At 45.4% G+C, this 16,126-nt stretch overlaps 1 protein-coding gene across 4 annotated transcripts in view; it reads right to left on the reverse strand.

Moving 5' to 3' along the window:
• Positions 1-16,126, reverse strand: part of UBE3B (ubiquitin protein ligase E3B) — a 58,255-nt gene that overhangs the window by 40,310 nt on the left and 1,819 nt on the right. For 3 of the 4 annotated variants that reach the window (XM_060119697.1, XM_060119696.1, XM_060119695.1), the window contains exons 2-13: positions 13,659-13,765; positions 12,090-12,271; positions 11,817-11,937; positions 10,430-10,489; positions 9,907-10,011; positions 8,352-8,448; positions 7,015-7,100; positions 6,049-6,131; positions 2,339-2,444; positions 1,920-2,040; positions 744-921; positions 134-297 (exon numbers count right to left, since the gene is read on the reverse strand). In XM_060119697.1, the coding sequence (XP_059975680.1) occupies positions 134-297; positions 744-921; positions 1,920-2,040; positions 2,339-2,444; positions 6,049-6,131; positions 7,015-7,100; positions 8,352-8,448; positions 9,907-10,011; positions 10,430-10,489; positions 11,817-11,937; positions 12,090-12,250 (1,282 nt within the window). In that variant the 5' untranslated portion in view covers positions 12,251-12,271; positions 13,659-13,765. Of the gene's footprint in view, positions 1-133; positions 298-743; positions 922-1,919; positions 2,041-2,338; positions 2,445-6,048; positions 6,132-7,014; positions 7,101-8,351; positions 8,449-9,906; positions 10,012-10,429; positions 10,490-11,816; positions 11,938-12,089; positions 12,272-13,658; positions 13,766-15,411; positions 15,432-16,126 lie in introns of those variants that run through there. The other variant, XM_060119698.1, reaches the window with a different exon arrangement.

The following is a 16,126-nucleotide window of genomic DNA, read 5'->3' on the forward strand; positions in this document are numbered from 1 at the left end:
TGTTTTGCTAAACGTGAACTTGATTTAAGCTGTCTCAAAATCTTCAGGGGAGAAGTCGGAGGTCACATGACAGAGGGGAGCAGGTACACAGGGCCAGTCAGGCGCTGCACTTCAGGGAAGGAGAGCCACTCACTCTTCACGGGAAGCACATTCTGTGGGGACGCTGGTGGCGCGTGGACCGGCTCCTGGTTCTCCAGCAGCTTCTTGCTCAGGATGTCACTGAAGAAGATCCGGATCAGAGGCACCCCCCACAGGAACTGCAGCTGTCTGGTGACCAAGGGCATGGACTCGTTAAGGCTAGGAGAGAGCAGGAGAGCGGGCACGTCAGTTCCACCCGCTGGATGGCCACACGGAAGGGTAGCTGGGGACTGCCACTCAGCATGGCAAGTAAGATGCTAAAAGAGAAGTGGGATCCACAAATTGCCGCTGAGGCCTGGATGCAGAAGGCACCAACCTCTTTCTTGGCTCTCTCGCTCCACACAGACTTCCTGTGCTGCCAGCAGCACTGTTGCTCCCCCCAGGCCCCACGTGTCACAGTCACTTCCCAGACACCCTCTATCTGTTCTTCATCCTAATTCCATCCTGTTTACCATCCAGTCGACAAAAGCTTCCTGATGCCTACTGCGTTGTCCTCTTCATAGCTGGCTTGCAGGCCTGGCCCACAAGTCTCGATGAAAAGGGGGAAGTGGTGGAAGAGAGGCAGGCAGAGACAAGGAAGACAGTGATCTGCCTCCAGGACTCACCCATAGTCCACGGATTGGGAGAACCAGCCAAGGACAGGGTGCCAGTGGGTCAGGTTGGATTTCTTCTGGGACACGTACTTCTGACAGTAGCAGAGCATCTGGGTGAGCAAACTCACAAACCCATCTGTCTCCTCCTCTAACACCCTGGGGCTGAGGGAGCCCAAGTGCAGGAGGTTGCCTATGAAGAGAGAAGGCTGAATGCGGTAGGCCCGGACAGACACGCTTCCTCACCTCCCAGCCCTGCTCTCTGCCTGGGGCTCATGCGTCCATGTCTACGTGCAGGAAGAAATTCCACGCAGAGAGGAACCCATCAGTGCTGGGGCTGCAGTGCTGTGCAGGGCTTAGAAACAGGCAGACCTGGCCTCAAATCCTGGTTCTGCCAGAGGTGAGCTAGGTGATCCTCAACCTACTTCTTGAGTCTGTTTGCTCATCGGTAAGACTGGAGTGATGATCCCCACTCTTGATGTGAGGACTATGTGAAGTAACGTGTAAAATGTCAGGTACACAGATTTTTAAGTTAGTATAACATTTTCTTATATCAAGATTCTAAAACCAAGGGTCAACACAAGAAATGACCTCCTGAAGAATAGCTGAAAAGTCCTGGAAAATCAGTTATTCAGTGTTCACTGAATTTATTTAACGTTTTCTGTGAGGACTCTTACCATCAACTCCCTTAAAATGTAGCCCCAAGAACCTTTTTCTATGTAAAATAAATTTCCTCTCATTAGGCAACGAGACCTGTGTACCTCTGCTGTTTCAGATGCTTCTCTATCCCCAAACCCTTTCCTCAGCTAAATGAAAACACTGTAAAATAGACATTGTAGACCCTACTCTGATCTAAGCCCCAGCCAACTGTGCTCTCTTCTCTCTTGAGATGAGAGTTATCCAGGTAACTCAACACGTTTTCATTTTTCCCTTGGCTGCCAGGAAGCTAAGGGCTGAAATTTAACATTCATTTACAGTCACTCAGCTAGTTTGCCAGGCTGATGTATTTTTCCATGTGATTTTCAGTTTCATGTGTCTACTTAAACTGTTTACCTCATCACCTGTCTTTTATTGTAAGCACTTCCAACTTTTATTAAAAACAGCTTGTGGCCTCCAGAATGGTGGAAAGCAAAACACCTGGGCTTCTCCCAACGCCCAGAACACAATAAAATTCCAGCCATAGATACTTACCCATGAGACAAAGTGTATGGCATCCTTCTAAACTTTCACATACATCACGGCATCGATCTTCGTCTCTTAAAAACGTGATGAATTTACGGAGCATGTCATGAGATTCTAAAATAGTGAGGCGCTGCAAACAATCGTAGACTGTTAAAGCGGAAGCTGATAAAAGGAGCTTCCCACCAGAGTGTGAACTCTATCCCTGCAGATCACCCCCTAGCTGCCAAACATGTTATCCATCACCAAGAAGAAAATGAACAAAGATGAGACCCCTTTTCTCTGGGCTTCTAACACAAGTGTGTCTACGGTAGCTACTGATTTAGGAGAACCATCAGGAGACGAGGTAGAAATTAACAGAGAAAACATTTTACTTTCTATTTTAAGGACAAAGGCAAAGATGGAATTGGGGGAATTCAGAGCCCACTCACCTCGGGGGTCACTGTGCTGAGATGTGTCATGAGAGCGGGCACGGACACAATGTGGATGAGGAACGGCCGGATCAGATTGTCTGAAAATTGTGCAGCAATCACAGGGCTAGACACAGACATATCACCTTACTCAGACACGTTTAATGTGAACCTGGAACAAAAGAACAACCCTACCAACACCCCCAAATCCCTTGGAATTATGCTTCACAGTACTTCTAGGAAGACTGAAGGCTGAAAATGGGCCCATTCACTGGGGGAAGTTTGAATAAGTGGTACTTTAGTCTATGATGCAGCTATGAAAAATCAATTTACTGAAGTTTTACTGACATGAGAGAATCCTCATGCTATAATCAACTTAAAAAAAAAAGCAGAATGAGAAACTATATACATGGGAGAGGAGGATGGGGATAGTGACTGGAAAGGAGGAAAAGAGGGGCTTCTGGGGTGCTGCTACTGTTGTTCTATTTCACAGGTGGGGTGGGGCTTACATGGGTATGTTTACTGGGTGATAAGTCACCAATAACTCATACTTCAATTAAGCAATTTATTCTGAATATATATCCAGATAATAAGTGGAACAAGGTGAGTTTGGGAAGGTTCCCATGGGCCATTAATTTAAGAAATATATATTGATCTTAGAATATAAAAATGTGTTGAATATATGAAGCAAGTATAAAGAGTAAGGAATAAAAAGTGTGGGCTCTGGAGTCAGATGGCCCAGGTTTTTAATTCCAGGCCCTGCCCCTCCCGGCTGTGTGACCAAGGGCAAGAGACCTAACCTCTCTGGGCCTTAGCTGCCTCATTTATAAAAGGGAGATAAGAGAATGTGGTGAGGAGTCAGTTAATGTGTGTAGAGGTCTTAAAACAACGTGCAGCCCATGAATGTTAGCTATTTGTATTATAGGACTTGGTGATCACATCTAAACATATCAGTTATGACTTCATAGACTTTTAGTAGTAGTATCTATATATTGTATGACAAAACCACTGAATATCTTGTTTTACAAGGTCCTGGTCCTGTTCAATTACTTACAAATATTCAGAGGAGAAAAAAAAGTGTACTGTGCAAAGAAAAAGGCTTCAGAACAGCCCGGCCTTAACAAGTGAGTCAATGGATTCTGACATATGGAAAGAAAAAACTTAAAATCATGGACGCTATTATATTCTCAAAGGAGAAGAAACGTGGTGGAATGACTAGATGACCCCCTTGGTGGATCACAGTGTGAACTGCAGCCACAGTGGGACAGGGGAAGGATGCTGGGACGGAAAGATGACTTGTGTTCTTGGGAGATGGAAGACAGGGGAGCTAGAGGATGCTGCTGCGCTCCTGGGCTCAGGCGTCTGTGTGTCAATCCTCCGCTGTCTCTGACAGAGGAGAGGGTGGGCAATGCTGCTGGAATGAGCTGCTCAGGTGACTCAGGAGAGGGAGCTGCAGTAAACCTGATCTAGGAAAACATGTGTTACGACACATTAAATACATCTCTATGTAACTCCTCTCAAAGTATGTAATAAACGTATGACTGTTACCTAGATAATCTGTTCTACTTCTTTAATCATAGCATAACTGGTTGGATTCTGTTCCTGTTATGAAGGTCTAGCCTCTAGAGGTGTGCTGTCCAATGCAGTAGCCACTGGCCACATGTCAGGGGCTACTGAGCACATAAAATGTGGCTAGGCCAAATTCCTATGTTTTAAGTGTAAAATATCCACCACATTGGGGCTTCCCTGGTGGCGCAGTGGTTGAGAGTCCGCCTGCCGATGCAGGGGACACGGGTTCGTGCCCCGATCCCGGAAGATCCCACATGCCGCGGAGCGGCTGGGCCCGCGAGCCATGGCCGCGGAGCCTGTGCGTCCGGAGCCTGTGCTCCGCAACGGGAGAAGGCCACAGCAGTGAGAGGCCCGCGTACAGCAAAAAAAAAAAAAAAAAAAAAAAAAAAAAAAAATATCCACCACTTTTTGAGGACTCAGCACGGAAAGAAAAATTAATAAATTATCTAATTTTAATTAAAATAAATAATTTAAAAGTATTGATTCCATGCAAAAATGATAAATTTGGATACAGCAGTTTATATAAAATATATCGTTAAACTCAATTTCCCCTTTCTTTTGACTTATTTAATGTGGTTCTCATCATATTTCTATTGGACGGTGTAGACCAGCCTTGTCCAATAGAACTTTTGGTGATGATGAAAATGTTTCACATTTGTGCTGTCAATATGGTTTTCAACAAGTCACGTGGCCCCTGAGCACTTGAAATATGGCTAATGAAACCAAGGAATTGAATTCTTAATTTTATTTAATTTTAATAAATTTCCATTTAAATAGCCCCACGTGGCTAATGGTTAGTAGAAAACACAATCTAGATCAGGTCGGCAAACTGTGGCCCACAGGTCAAAAACTGCCCACTGCCTGTTTCTGTAAATAAAGTTTTATTGGAACACACAGCCGTTCTCATTTGTGTACGTACTGTCTATGGCTGCTTGGCGGCTATAGTGGCACCGTAGTTGTGACAAAAGCTGTGTAGCCCACAGAACCGAAAATATTTACTAGCTGGCCTTTTGCAGAAAAAGTTTGCCAACCTATAATCTAGACCATCATTTTTCAAATTGGTGTTCCATGGAAAATGATTCCACAGGATAGTAACAGACATGTTCCATCATCTAAAACTTGGGCGAGAGTACTCCATGTTCAGATATGTTTGGGTCAAATCAGGTTAAACAAGCCCAAAGAGTTTGCTACCACAGGATCTGTTAAAGCTTTCAGCAGGAAGGTGCCCAGTGAATTACCAGGAAAGGGCAGACGGGCAGCTTTACCAAGCTGGTTTGACCACAATACTCCTTCTTTCCCAAGTTATTATTACCTTGGGGATTAAGATGATCTCAGATTACCAAGCGATCTTATTAACAACTCCCCAGGTTACTGCTCCTTTCAACAGTTTAGGTATGTTCTGGACCCATTAACAAGCACAGCTCTTTACACTTGGCAGTTCTCAGACTTGCTGGTATGATTTCTATCAGGAAATATGTAGCTTCTCATGTACTTTACATCTCCAAACTGACTAAGTGAAGATAAATATCATATCCTCTCTGGTCCTCCGAACTCCAATGTCTTTTTTTTTTTTTTTTTTTTTTTGAGGCATGCAGGCCACTCACCACTGTGGCCTCTCCCGTTGCGGAGCACAGGCTCTGGACGCACAGGCTCGGCGGCCATGGCTCACGGGCCCAGCCGCTCCACGGCATGAGGGATCCCCCCGGACCGGGGCACGAACCCGCGTCCCCTGCATCGGCAGGCAGGCTCTCAACCACTGCGCCACCAGGGAAGCCCCCGAACTCTAGTGTCTTAAACCCGTGTTCGCAACACTATTCCCTGAATCCTTTCACCCTGCCCTTTGCTGGGCCTCTTTCAGCTCTTAGGTTTCCTTTATCAATTAAAAGCTCAAAAGGAAAAATGGTCATATCTTGGCCCCTGGCAGAATAAAAGCAATTCATTTTGAACAGCTTCCCTCAAATCATGATGCAAAAACATTCATGGGTACAGCCGGAAGATTAAGAACAGGGCAGTCACAGATGTGTCATTTTCAAGAACAACGCTTCCTGTAAATTCTAACAAAGTGGGCAAGCCCGTAACTAATACCAGTAACAAGAGAAGAAAAGCAGGAGGAGCGGGCCTTCAGAAGCATGCCAGCTCCTCGGGTGCAGTTTCTTACTCACCGCATTGCTAGGGAAAAGGCTGCTGTTAAAGTGCCTTTGGACAGACAAGGCCGGGGTCTCGCCAGGCCACGGGTTAACAATACCTGCAAAGAACATTGTAATTGGTCAGGGGGCGACACCAACTTTATATTCATGTGCACGTAAAAAATGCACAGTAAGTGCTTCAGATAAAAAACTGTATTGGAATGTTTCTAAAAAAATGAAAGAAAAGCAATGGGTATGTATGGAGATTCACTGTACCACTCTCTCTCTACTTTAAATATTACACTTGAGTTTAAAAAAATAATAAATAGTTAAAAAAATTAGCAGCCGATTAAAAGAACAACAGATTTAAAATCTCAATTATTTTAGAAGCAATTCAGAATTATGGCATCAAGTAGACGCTTCCACTGAGATGAACTGTTGAGAATCCACCTTTGGTTGCCACAGCACCTCGCAGGGTTGTCGTGAGGAGAAACTGAAACCCAACCAGGAGCCCATCTCAGTGCCAGGCAGGAGGACAGCCTAGATCAATGTCACTTCTCAAACTCAAGAATTCCAAAGTGTCAATACTCTTCAACAGTGATTAGTTACATCTCTGACAATTCCCTGGATGTACAAACTGGCAAGATAACATGCAGTGTGGACGGAAGGCTGTTTGAGGACACAGAGCTGGAAAGACGATTCCAGACACCAACCAAGAAGGAACCTGAGGGAATACATCCTGAGGCCTCCTTCCTGAGTTTAAGTCTCAAATGACTGGATTATCCTCATAGTCAAAAATGTAGCACAGTGAAGGGGTCCCAGTCACTGTCCTCCCTTCACACAAATCGAGAGGGTCTCAAAGCCGGGGTTGGGGAGGGAGGAGAGGGCACTTCCTGCAGAAAGCGCTTCTGTGAGGATGGCAGCAGATATGCCGAAACCAGAGGTAAAAACCCAAGTTCAGGTATGGAGAGTGAGTCCCATATTAGGGATGGGGTCACAGACCTGCAGCACAGAATAAAATCCATGCTGGTTGAGATGGCCCATTATATTTGCACAAATGTGGTTCATGGCTGGTCGAAGACTCTCACCTAAACGAAGAAAAAAGTCTGAGAAAAAAAACCTCTGGCCATAATGTGAACTGTTCACATGCCCCAGGCCCCAGGCTGTAAGGAGCTGTAAGCCAGCTCCTCTGGCTTGCCTTCCTGCTCCCCTTGGGTCTGGCACCAGAGGACAGGGACACGCAACATCTCCAGAATTCTCTCTCCTGCAAGGCCCAGTGGAAGTGTAACCTCTTAGGTGACGGGACCTATGGTTTCCCAGAAGTATCATCCCCGGCCTCCAAGCTCCTGCAGCACATTTTCTACTTCCCTCCGAGGGCCTGGCACTTTCTACCCCCGGTGGCTACCTCCTCTCCCCACTGGGATACAAGCCCCCTGGCAGGGCCCAGAATGCACCGAGTTTTAAATCCCCCCTGGAGTCCAGGATCATGACTTAAATGAACCCTCCTTCCTGGCCTGGAGCCTTGGCACACAGTTCCCTCTGCTTCAGAGTCCTGCCCCACATCTGTGCTCTGCAAACTCCACCTCCCCCTGCAGCTCTCAGCTCAGATGTCACTGCTTCGGGAAAGGCTGAGCCCCACACAAGGCAAGGCCTACCTCCCCACTGCACTCTCGTTTCTCCTGGGCTCTTCCTTCCAAGCGCCCCTTGTCACACTGTTGTCATGACCTACATACCCATGTATACTACTCAGATATTCATATATATATGACCTCTCTTTAGTGTCTGTCTCCTCCCCACCCCGCCAGACTCAGGTGCTGGGAGGAAGGGCAGGCACACAGAGTTCAGCACCTCAAGCCCCTGGAGGGCAGTGACCTCTCCCCGATCTCCAGTGCCTGCAGAGTGTCTGGCACACAGCAGGCTACTGGGTGAATGGATAAATAAAGTGAACGTATGAAACATGTAAGGCCGAGTTCAGTGTTCAAGGAAGAAGGCAGCTTTACATGCAATTTTATGGGCAAAACAGAATTATTTGCTGCCGAATATTCTCCAAGTGAAATGATGAGGCTTAAGGGAATATTATCAGTCTGAAGGCTGTGGTGCTGCGGGAGTTGTAATAAATGAGCTCAGAGGGATTGTGCCTTCAAACGTAAATTCCAAGAAGGGAGAGAGTTGAGCACACGATACTGAACTTATCCTAGATACCACAGTGCAGCGTCTCCATGTGTGTGGTTCTAGGGCCTTCCCTGAGGCTTGTGGCGGCAAAAATACTTCTTGAAAAGGTCCCCGAACTCTCCATGGAAACGCTACTTAGGAAAGATTTTGAAGCAAGTCCCACAGACCTTTTCCCCGGAGAATTTTCCATGTTGAAGTGTCTGTAAAGGTGACAAGCATCGTGAGGTACAGTGTGATGAGTTTGGAGTCTTGTAAAATTTCAGGCTAAAAACAATAAAGAGAGTAAGATTAAGACACACGCCCTCCAGTCCAAGACAGTAGAGCAACCGTTTTACAACTTTTCTGAATGCAAACGAGTCAGGATTCTAAGTCTTTATTCTTTTTCTCTTGAGAAATGACCACTATAAGAGTTAAACAACAGGGATTTCAGCACACTAGTGCTTGACCATAGAACTGAAATACTCCTGGGAATGGAGAATTGAGAATTCTTAGAAAACAAGATGACCAGGGCTGGCCTGCTGCATGTATGCATTTAGTATTTAACATATGTATGAATGTACACTGGAGCAACAGAGTATAAATGCAATTGAACATAACAAGGACTCTGGGCTCAGACTTTTGGCTTTACCACTTACTAGCTGTGTGATCTTGGGCAAGTTTCTTAACCTCTCTGTACTTCAGCTTCCTCCTCTGTTGACTAGGGACAGTAACACTGCTTTCTTCATTCAGTTGTTGTGAGAAATAAATGGATTAATGAACATAAAGCACTAAGAACAGTGCCTCGCACACAAAGAACACTATGTATTGATACTATTGGCTATTACTATAATGATGACTATAATTCATGCTTGATGCTGGGTCAAGGCCAAGAGAGCCATTCACAAGTGCCTTGAGAGAGAGGTCTGGGAATGGATCACCGGGTGCTCTGGGGACATCTGCTCCATTGCTCAGTTACTACCAGAGTCCTTGCCAAGCCTCTGCTCCTGAAACTTCTCCCTCCCTACGTGCAAAGTGGAAATGGCTGCTGTTTGTGCACACTCACACCCCTGCCCACCTTCCCATAACACAAGGGTGGGCACTGGACCAGGCAGGGCTGGTGGCAGTACCCCACCCATCTTGCCACTGTGACCAGTTCAGGGTTGAGACCAGGATCCCACTGGACCTTTATGAGTCCTCTCAGATTTCTGAATCAATGGGGGAAGCCTCCCTTTTGTTTTTGGTCAAGACAGAGTCAGGATGTGAGGCTAGAACTGCCAGCTGCCATGATTACAGTGGGAGAGGACAAGGTGATTCCAAAAGGGAGCACACATGAAAGAAGGAGAGAGAGGGAAAATCCAGAAGCCCCCTGGCTCTAGTATGTATTACCAGCTGCACTCGTGTTGGGTTTCTGCACTGTAACGAGGGGCCTGACTAGTATAATAATGCCAGCTACAAAGTATCCACTATATCAAAAGCACTGAAAGGAAGACAAGATTCCCTGGCATCAAGACTGTGGTAAGTGCTGGTCAATGTTCAAAATACCCTGCATGAAAGAAGCCCTCAAGTTGCTAACAGCATCTAACTCACTCTCTCTGGGAACAGGGGCTCCAGTAATTCTTTACTAGACTCCAACTGATATATCACAAAGGTATAACCTATGAGGGAACCACGAGGACTCTGAAAATACATTCTACAGGCCTCAAGTGGGAAGGATAGATTTACAGTCTTGTTTTTATTTTTTACCTTGAGCTGCTCAAGAAACTCGCAGCAATACCACATAATGTCTTTGATCTGTTTAATCCATAGGAGGGTGAGATCCTTGGAAAGAGCCAGGGACACGTACCATACCTACAAACAGGAAAAAGAGAAATGTAATGGGCAGTTACAGGGATCAAATGACACACATTCCAGCTACTGGAATGGGACCAATTATCTAGGTCCAGAGCCAGATAAGGCAGGGGGATGAACATAAAAATAAGCAGCAAGGAGGACTTATTTTGACACTAAACCCAAAGGTAAAAATAGCCTGGTAAGCGGATTTACCATCCTGAGTATGAGGCAAGAACAGAACACGGCTTCTTGGATAATGCAAAGACTACGGAATTCACCTGTACTTTGTTAATGTTTTCCATCCGTTACTTATTTACACATGGGTGTGAACATGCAGAGTCATACACAACAGTCAGAACATTCATCAGGAATTTTCAGAGGCAGACAGGCCAGCTTGAGGGGTCGCGGGAGACTTTCTGGCTTCCGCCCCACTTACCTTGGGTTCATTCTCAACATCCATGCCGCTCAGGATGCAGCGACACAACTTCTCGAATCTCTGCAGAGAGGCAGAGTGGGGGTTACAAATTCTCACAATGAATGGGGAAATCAGAAAGCAGCAAATGTTCCGTGGACCCCTGGCATGGATGTGCCGGCCTGACGCCAGATGACTCACATCAGGATCCTATTTAATTCCGACTTGTAGATGTGGAAACCGAGGATCAGAAAGCCTAAGGGAAGGCTCTCAAACTGGTGACCCGCAGGCAGGATGAGCCCTACGTGTGTTTTAGAGTGGGGCTCCTTTTGCAAAACAAGATCAACCTGGCAACCTGGGCCTGGATTCCTGCAGACTAGCAGCTGTCTCCTAAATTGTGCTCAGCCATTTGCCATTTTGTAAGCACCACGGATACTGACTTTTGCCTCACAAACTGTCGTATCACCACTTTCATCTTGAAATGAAAAAGCAAGAGAAGTGGTACACCCTGGCTGTACCAACCCTGGATCCACCCTTAAAAGAGGAGTGGCCCTGGCTGCTGCCCTACCAGACTGAGCTGCGGATTCCTCCTCTGTAAACAGGCGTCACCTCCCTGCGCCTGCCTGTCCTCATCTTCGTGACTGTGTTTACTGCCAGCGTCCTCCTCTCTCTCTCTCCTGCTGGGCTACAGGCTCCTCGAGGGTAGAGACGTTGCCCGCTTTGTTTCCTTTTGGGGCCCCGTACCCAGAAGAGGGTCTGGCACAATGTGAAGCATAGCAGTAATGGATGCCTAACCCCCAGAAACACAGAGGCCCTCCTCAAGGGTCTCCATTAGTACTGTTACAGATGACTAGCTGCTCCCCTGGAATTTTACTTTCTAGGCTGATTTTTCTAACTCCAAAGGTACAACTAGCCTGTTTTGTTTGGTTTGCAGGATTATAAGAGAAATTTCAAATTAGCGGCCGATTTTTACAAATTAGAAAACTGAGTGTCAAAGAGCTCTGGAGTGTCTTTAAACAAATCAGAGTATCAGTCCCCCAGTGGCCGGAGCAGGGGAGCGGCCACCCCTCTGACGGCACACCACAGCCCACCGCTGCCTCCGACGTCCTCACCACCGCCTGTCAGTTCCATTTATTATGACTTGTAGCATGTTGTGTCTCCTAAATCTGCTAACCTACGCATCTGAGGACAAGTGCCTGTAAGAGTCAATGTGAAAACAATCGTGATGATTCCCAGCACTGGGCATAATCCCTACGCAACAGGTTCCAAGAAAGCAAAAGGGGTAGGATGTGGGGGTAACAGAACCTGTCTCATAGAGTTGTTGTCAGGACGAAATGAGTTAATATCTATCAAATACTTACAAAAAGGTCTGACACATAAGCACGATGTGGGTTTGCTATTATTATTTTACCTCATCATCCTCTTTAATTCTGAACAAGAACAGCAGTTTCCTGGCAGTCTTAAAAATACAAAGTGCACTTCTTTTACTGGACCCAGAGTCATCTGCTTTGAAAAACTCATCAATCTCTCTCCTAGGGAGGGAAGGGTAAAAAAAGACGTTTTAAATTAGGAGCTCATAGCAGCTGGAAGGCTGTTCAAGCACTCTTAAGAGCAATCGGTTTGGGGTTTTTTTGCTATGAATTGGAAACAAAAGAAAACGTGCTGAGGAGCTCCTGACATCCACCTGATTGCTCTTTGCAGTCGACGCCGACAGAGAAAACTCCGTACGTGGGCCTGAATCTCCACAGCTGCCCTCTCCCGCTCCTTCTGCACCAGCCTTTCCTCTCGAGCCTGACGGGCTCTATCAATGAACCAAGCTCTCGAGGTCTGAGAAACAGTGAACATGTTTGCAAACTTGCAAAAACCCTGCAAAGAAAATGGCAAGTGGCTGATGTAGGTCATTATACTAAAAACACTCACGGAAAGGGGCTCAGGAGCAAAGGGCAGGAAGGGAGTTGGGCAGCAGCAGAAAGCTACTCGGGACCCCCCAGCTCCCTCCCAAAGGGCTGATAGCTGTCCCCGCACAAGTCCCAACTTCCTGTCGGCTCCTTGCATGCAACTCCCCAGACCAGCGATGCCTTTTCCTGTATTAAGTAATCACATTTTTTTAAGAGAAAGAACAGAGTGCCTGGCATAGGGTCCGGGCTCTGCAATGGTTTAATGAATAAACAAAGCATGAATCAATTCCATCCACAAAGCTCTAACTCAAACCAGGCATCCTCAAGTCAAAGGTCCCTGGATATTTCACTTAGCAGTCAACTTTTATTTTGCCAAGTAAAGACTTGAGGGCAAAACATTAAACATAATTATTTACTGGCACCATTATTTTATTCATCCATTCACTCAACAAATATTTACTGATACCTACTTTGTGCCCAGCACAAAAGAAGCCTTTCATTTTTTTTTAAAGGGCCATTTAAACACTAAAACAGCCAAAGGTACATGATTCCAGAATGGCAGACAATCCATTAAATCGAACGTGTTCGGTTTTAAGCATAACTTATTCTGTTGTCCTCACCGTTCCCATACTGCCAAGGGCTGAGGAAGACGTTAGAGTAGAAAGGCCCCCATCCACAGACTGGTATTTTTGGACAGAGGCTCTAAATTAGCCAATACATTTTAATCTAAATCATCAGTAAGTGTCTTTTCCCAAAGGGATGGCTTTGGCTATCAGCCTAGAGCACATAGCAGTGGTCCACAGAGCCTCCCACACTGAGATGATGTCTTTAGATGCTTGAAAACTTTGTCATTCTATCCAAAATATATAATCAGACCAGCTGACATGGGCACTGAAATGAATTACTCAGAAATCTAGACTTCTTGTAAACCATCTCTTTACCAGGTTACCTCACTCAAAGCAGTGTCCACTTGAAAACATTAAGGATAAGAAGGTCACGAGAGGCTCCTCCCATGTCAACACGTCAGGGGACCTCTGTGGCCCCTGTTGGACATTGATTCACATCTGTTAAACAGTAAGGCTTTTCCTACACATGGGTCTCTCATCAGTAATTCTCAAGACAAACAAACATGGAGACAGTCCCTCATGGGGTGTCGGCGGGGAGGAAGCAGAAGAGAGAGCCTCTTCCCAACAGTAAAACAGGAGGTTGCACACACACTGTGACTAAGTACCTGTAAGACTATCTTGAAGCTTTTACCTGATGGTGGGAGGGAGTGTGAGAAGACAGGCAATAAAAAGGTACCAGTCTTCCAAACCATTCACTCTGCCCCAGAAGTGGAAGACTGGAGCACTCACCTGAGGACCTGCCGGTGACGCAGAAATGTCAGGTAATCAGTCATTAGTGATTTTGCACAGGGCTCACTGCTGAGGACATCTTCTCACTTCAGAGGAGCTTGTGTTTTCTGGCAACAGAAGAAAAAAAATCCAGATTTAGGATTAGTTTTATAGGTAGGCATCATATATCTTCCTCACTGAGAAAAAGTAATAAAGACAGTGCCTCTGGTTTTAAAAAAAAATCTGTGTCCTCTCTAGCTAATGTTGGATCTAAATGGTAGATGTATCTCCCCAGTCCTCACAGTTTAAAGGGAATAGGTTGAGAATAAGCCCAAAGAAGTTGCTGAATTAAAGCTGTAAATGTTTTGTGATGGCAACCAAGAATAACAGAGGGGATGACATGTTTAAAAGCCATTGCAAATTATGTTTGACATTTTCAGCAAGTTGGAAAAATATTTATGTCTAAGAAATGAAAAGGAGGCTGGCTGTGAACCAACACTGTTAGAGTCCAAGGTCATACTGCTTGCCACACAACAGGCCAATAAATCGAGAGATGAGTTGATGGGGCAAGGAACAGCGATTTTATTTGGAAAGCCAGCAAACTGAGAAGATGGTGGACTCATGCCCCAAAGAACCATCTTGCCTGAGTTAGAATTCAGGCTTCTTTTATACTAAAAGGGGAGGGAGTAAAGTCAAACATTTCCTGGTTCTGGTCAGCCTCCAGAGGGGATGTGTTAATTTCTTCCTCCCTGCAGTCCTTCAGAGGTGGGCCTGGTCAGGATGTTTCCTGTGAGCTAAACAAAGGTATTTTAGCTTAATGCTCATTACCTGGGAGGCAGGGTTCCCAGAGGCGGGCCATTATGTATAATTTAAGCTTACAGACAACATTCCTTTAGTGATTAACTTGTAATAGAATACAAAGGGTTCTTCCCTAGTACAACATGATCCCAATTACATAACAAAACAGAAAAAATCATGTGCACAGGTAGACACAAAACTGGGGGGAAAAACACGTTAGGAATGGTTATTTTAACTAATGAATATAACAAAAGAGAAGCAGACTCACAGATATAGAGAACAACTGGTTACCAGCAGGGCGAGGGAAGGAGGGAGGGGCAGTATAGGGGTAAGGGATTAAGAGGTACAAACTGTAAGGTATAAAATAAGGTACAAGGATCTTTTGTACAACATGGGGAATATAGCCAGTATTTTATAACTACAAATGGAGCAAAACCTTTAAAAATTGTGAATCACCATATTATACACCTGTAACTTATATATAATATTGTACACCTGTAACTTATATATAATATTGTACATCAACTATACTTCAATATTAAAAAAAAAAAGAATGGTTGTTTTGAGGTAGGGGAACTGTGGGAATTTTGCTTCCCTAACTAGTTTGTTTTCCGAATTCTCCATAGAAGGCATGTGGTAGCGTGACATGGCACTGTGAGTCACACAGAGCTGGAGTCAGCCCCCAGCTCTGCCATGTACCGCGGGGGAGATATCTCGGCGTCGTTCTGTCTTGTCTGTTAATCAGCTTAGAGGCCGATCATGAACACTGAATGAGATGACGACATCAAGCACCTATAGAGGTGGCTGACGGGGTGCACAGTCAGTAAGTCTAATTGACGTATTATTTTTATAGACACAAAGATTTTTTTTAAAACTCTTCAGCAGAGGCCCTCCTCTGTACAGTATGGTTCTTTGGGTAGGAAATAACAGTCACCCGTTAAGAGTTTTTTCTATCCCTGGGTGCACTAAGACTCACCAGTCCTGTCACTTGGGCTGTGAACCCTGGGCCCTGTTTATATTGGGTAACAGCTTCAAGGTCCTGAGAGCTACAAACAAGCCGGCCCAAGCCATGAGCACAATGGTATACTCTTTCCTTAATGTGGAGACAGTCCCTCTTGGGGGGCAGGGGGAGGAAGGGGAGGGAGCAGAAGAAGAGAGCACTTTTCCCAATAGAAAAACAGGAGGTTGCATGCTAACGGTGACTAAGAACCTCTAAGACTATGTCAAAACTTCACTTCTCCCAGCGGGCCCTGCAGGATAAGATCCCTTCCTTGAGATCATCATCCCCTCGGCAACGCTATATGTTGGTTTCTGTTTACACCACATAATGGTCTATACTTTGCAGTTCTTCAAATTCTTTCTTATTCACCTCCTCTACCTGCATAACATCTACTACAGTTCATCAATCAAATAAAAACACATCAGAAGTATTTATTAAGTACTTACTCTGCTAAATGCCCTGGAGAATCAAAGAAAAGGCTGTGCATAGAAAAGGCTGTGTGTAGCAGAGAAAGCCTTGCATCAAAGTAGCCCTTGATTCTCTCTAGTTCTGGTTCTACCTTATTTGGCCAAGTTACTTATCCTCTCTAGGCCTCAGTTTCCTTATCTGTAAATTGAGGATAATAATAGTACCTGCCTCCTAGAGTTGCTAAAAGGATTAAATGAAAATTTACCCTTCTTGTATCTTGATT

The sequence above is a fragment of the Mesoplodon densirostris genome, chromosome 15 (genome assembly GCF_025265405.1).
Source record: "Mesoplodon densirostris isolate mMesDen1 chromosome 15, mMesDen1 primary haplotype, whole genome shotgun sequence".
Taxonomy (NCBI): Eukaryota; Metazoa; Chordata; class Mammalia; order Artiodactyla; family Ziphiidae; genus Mesoplodon; species Mesoplodon densirostris.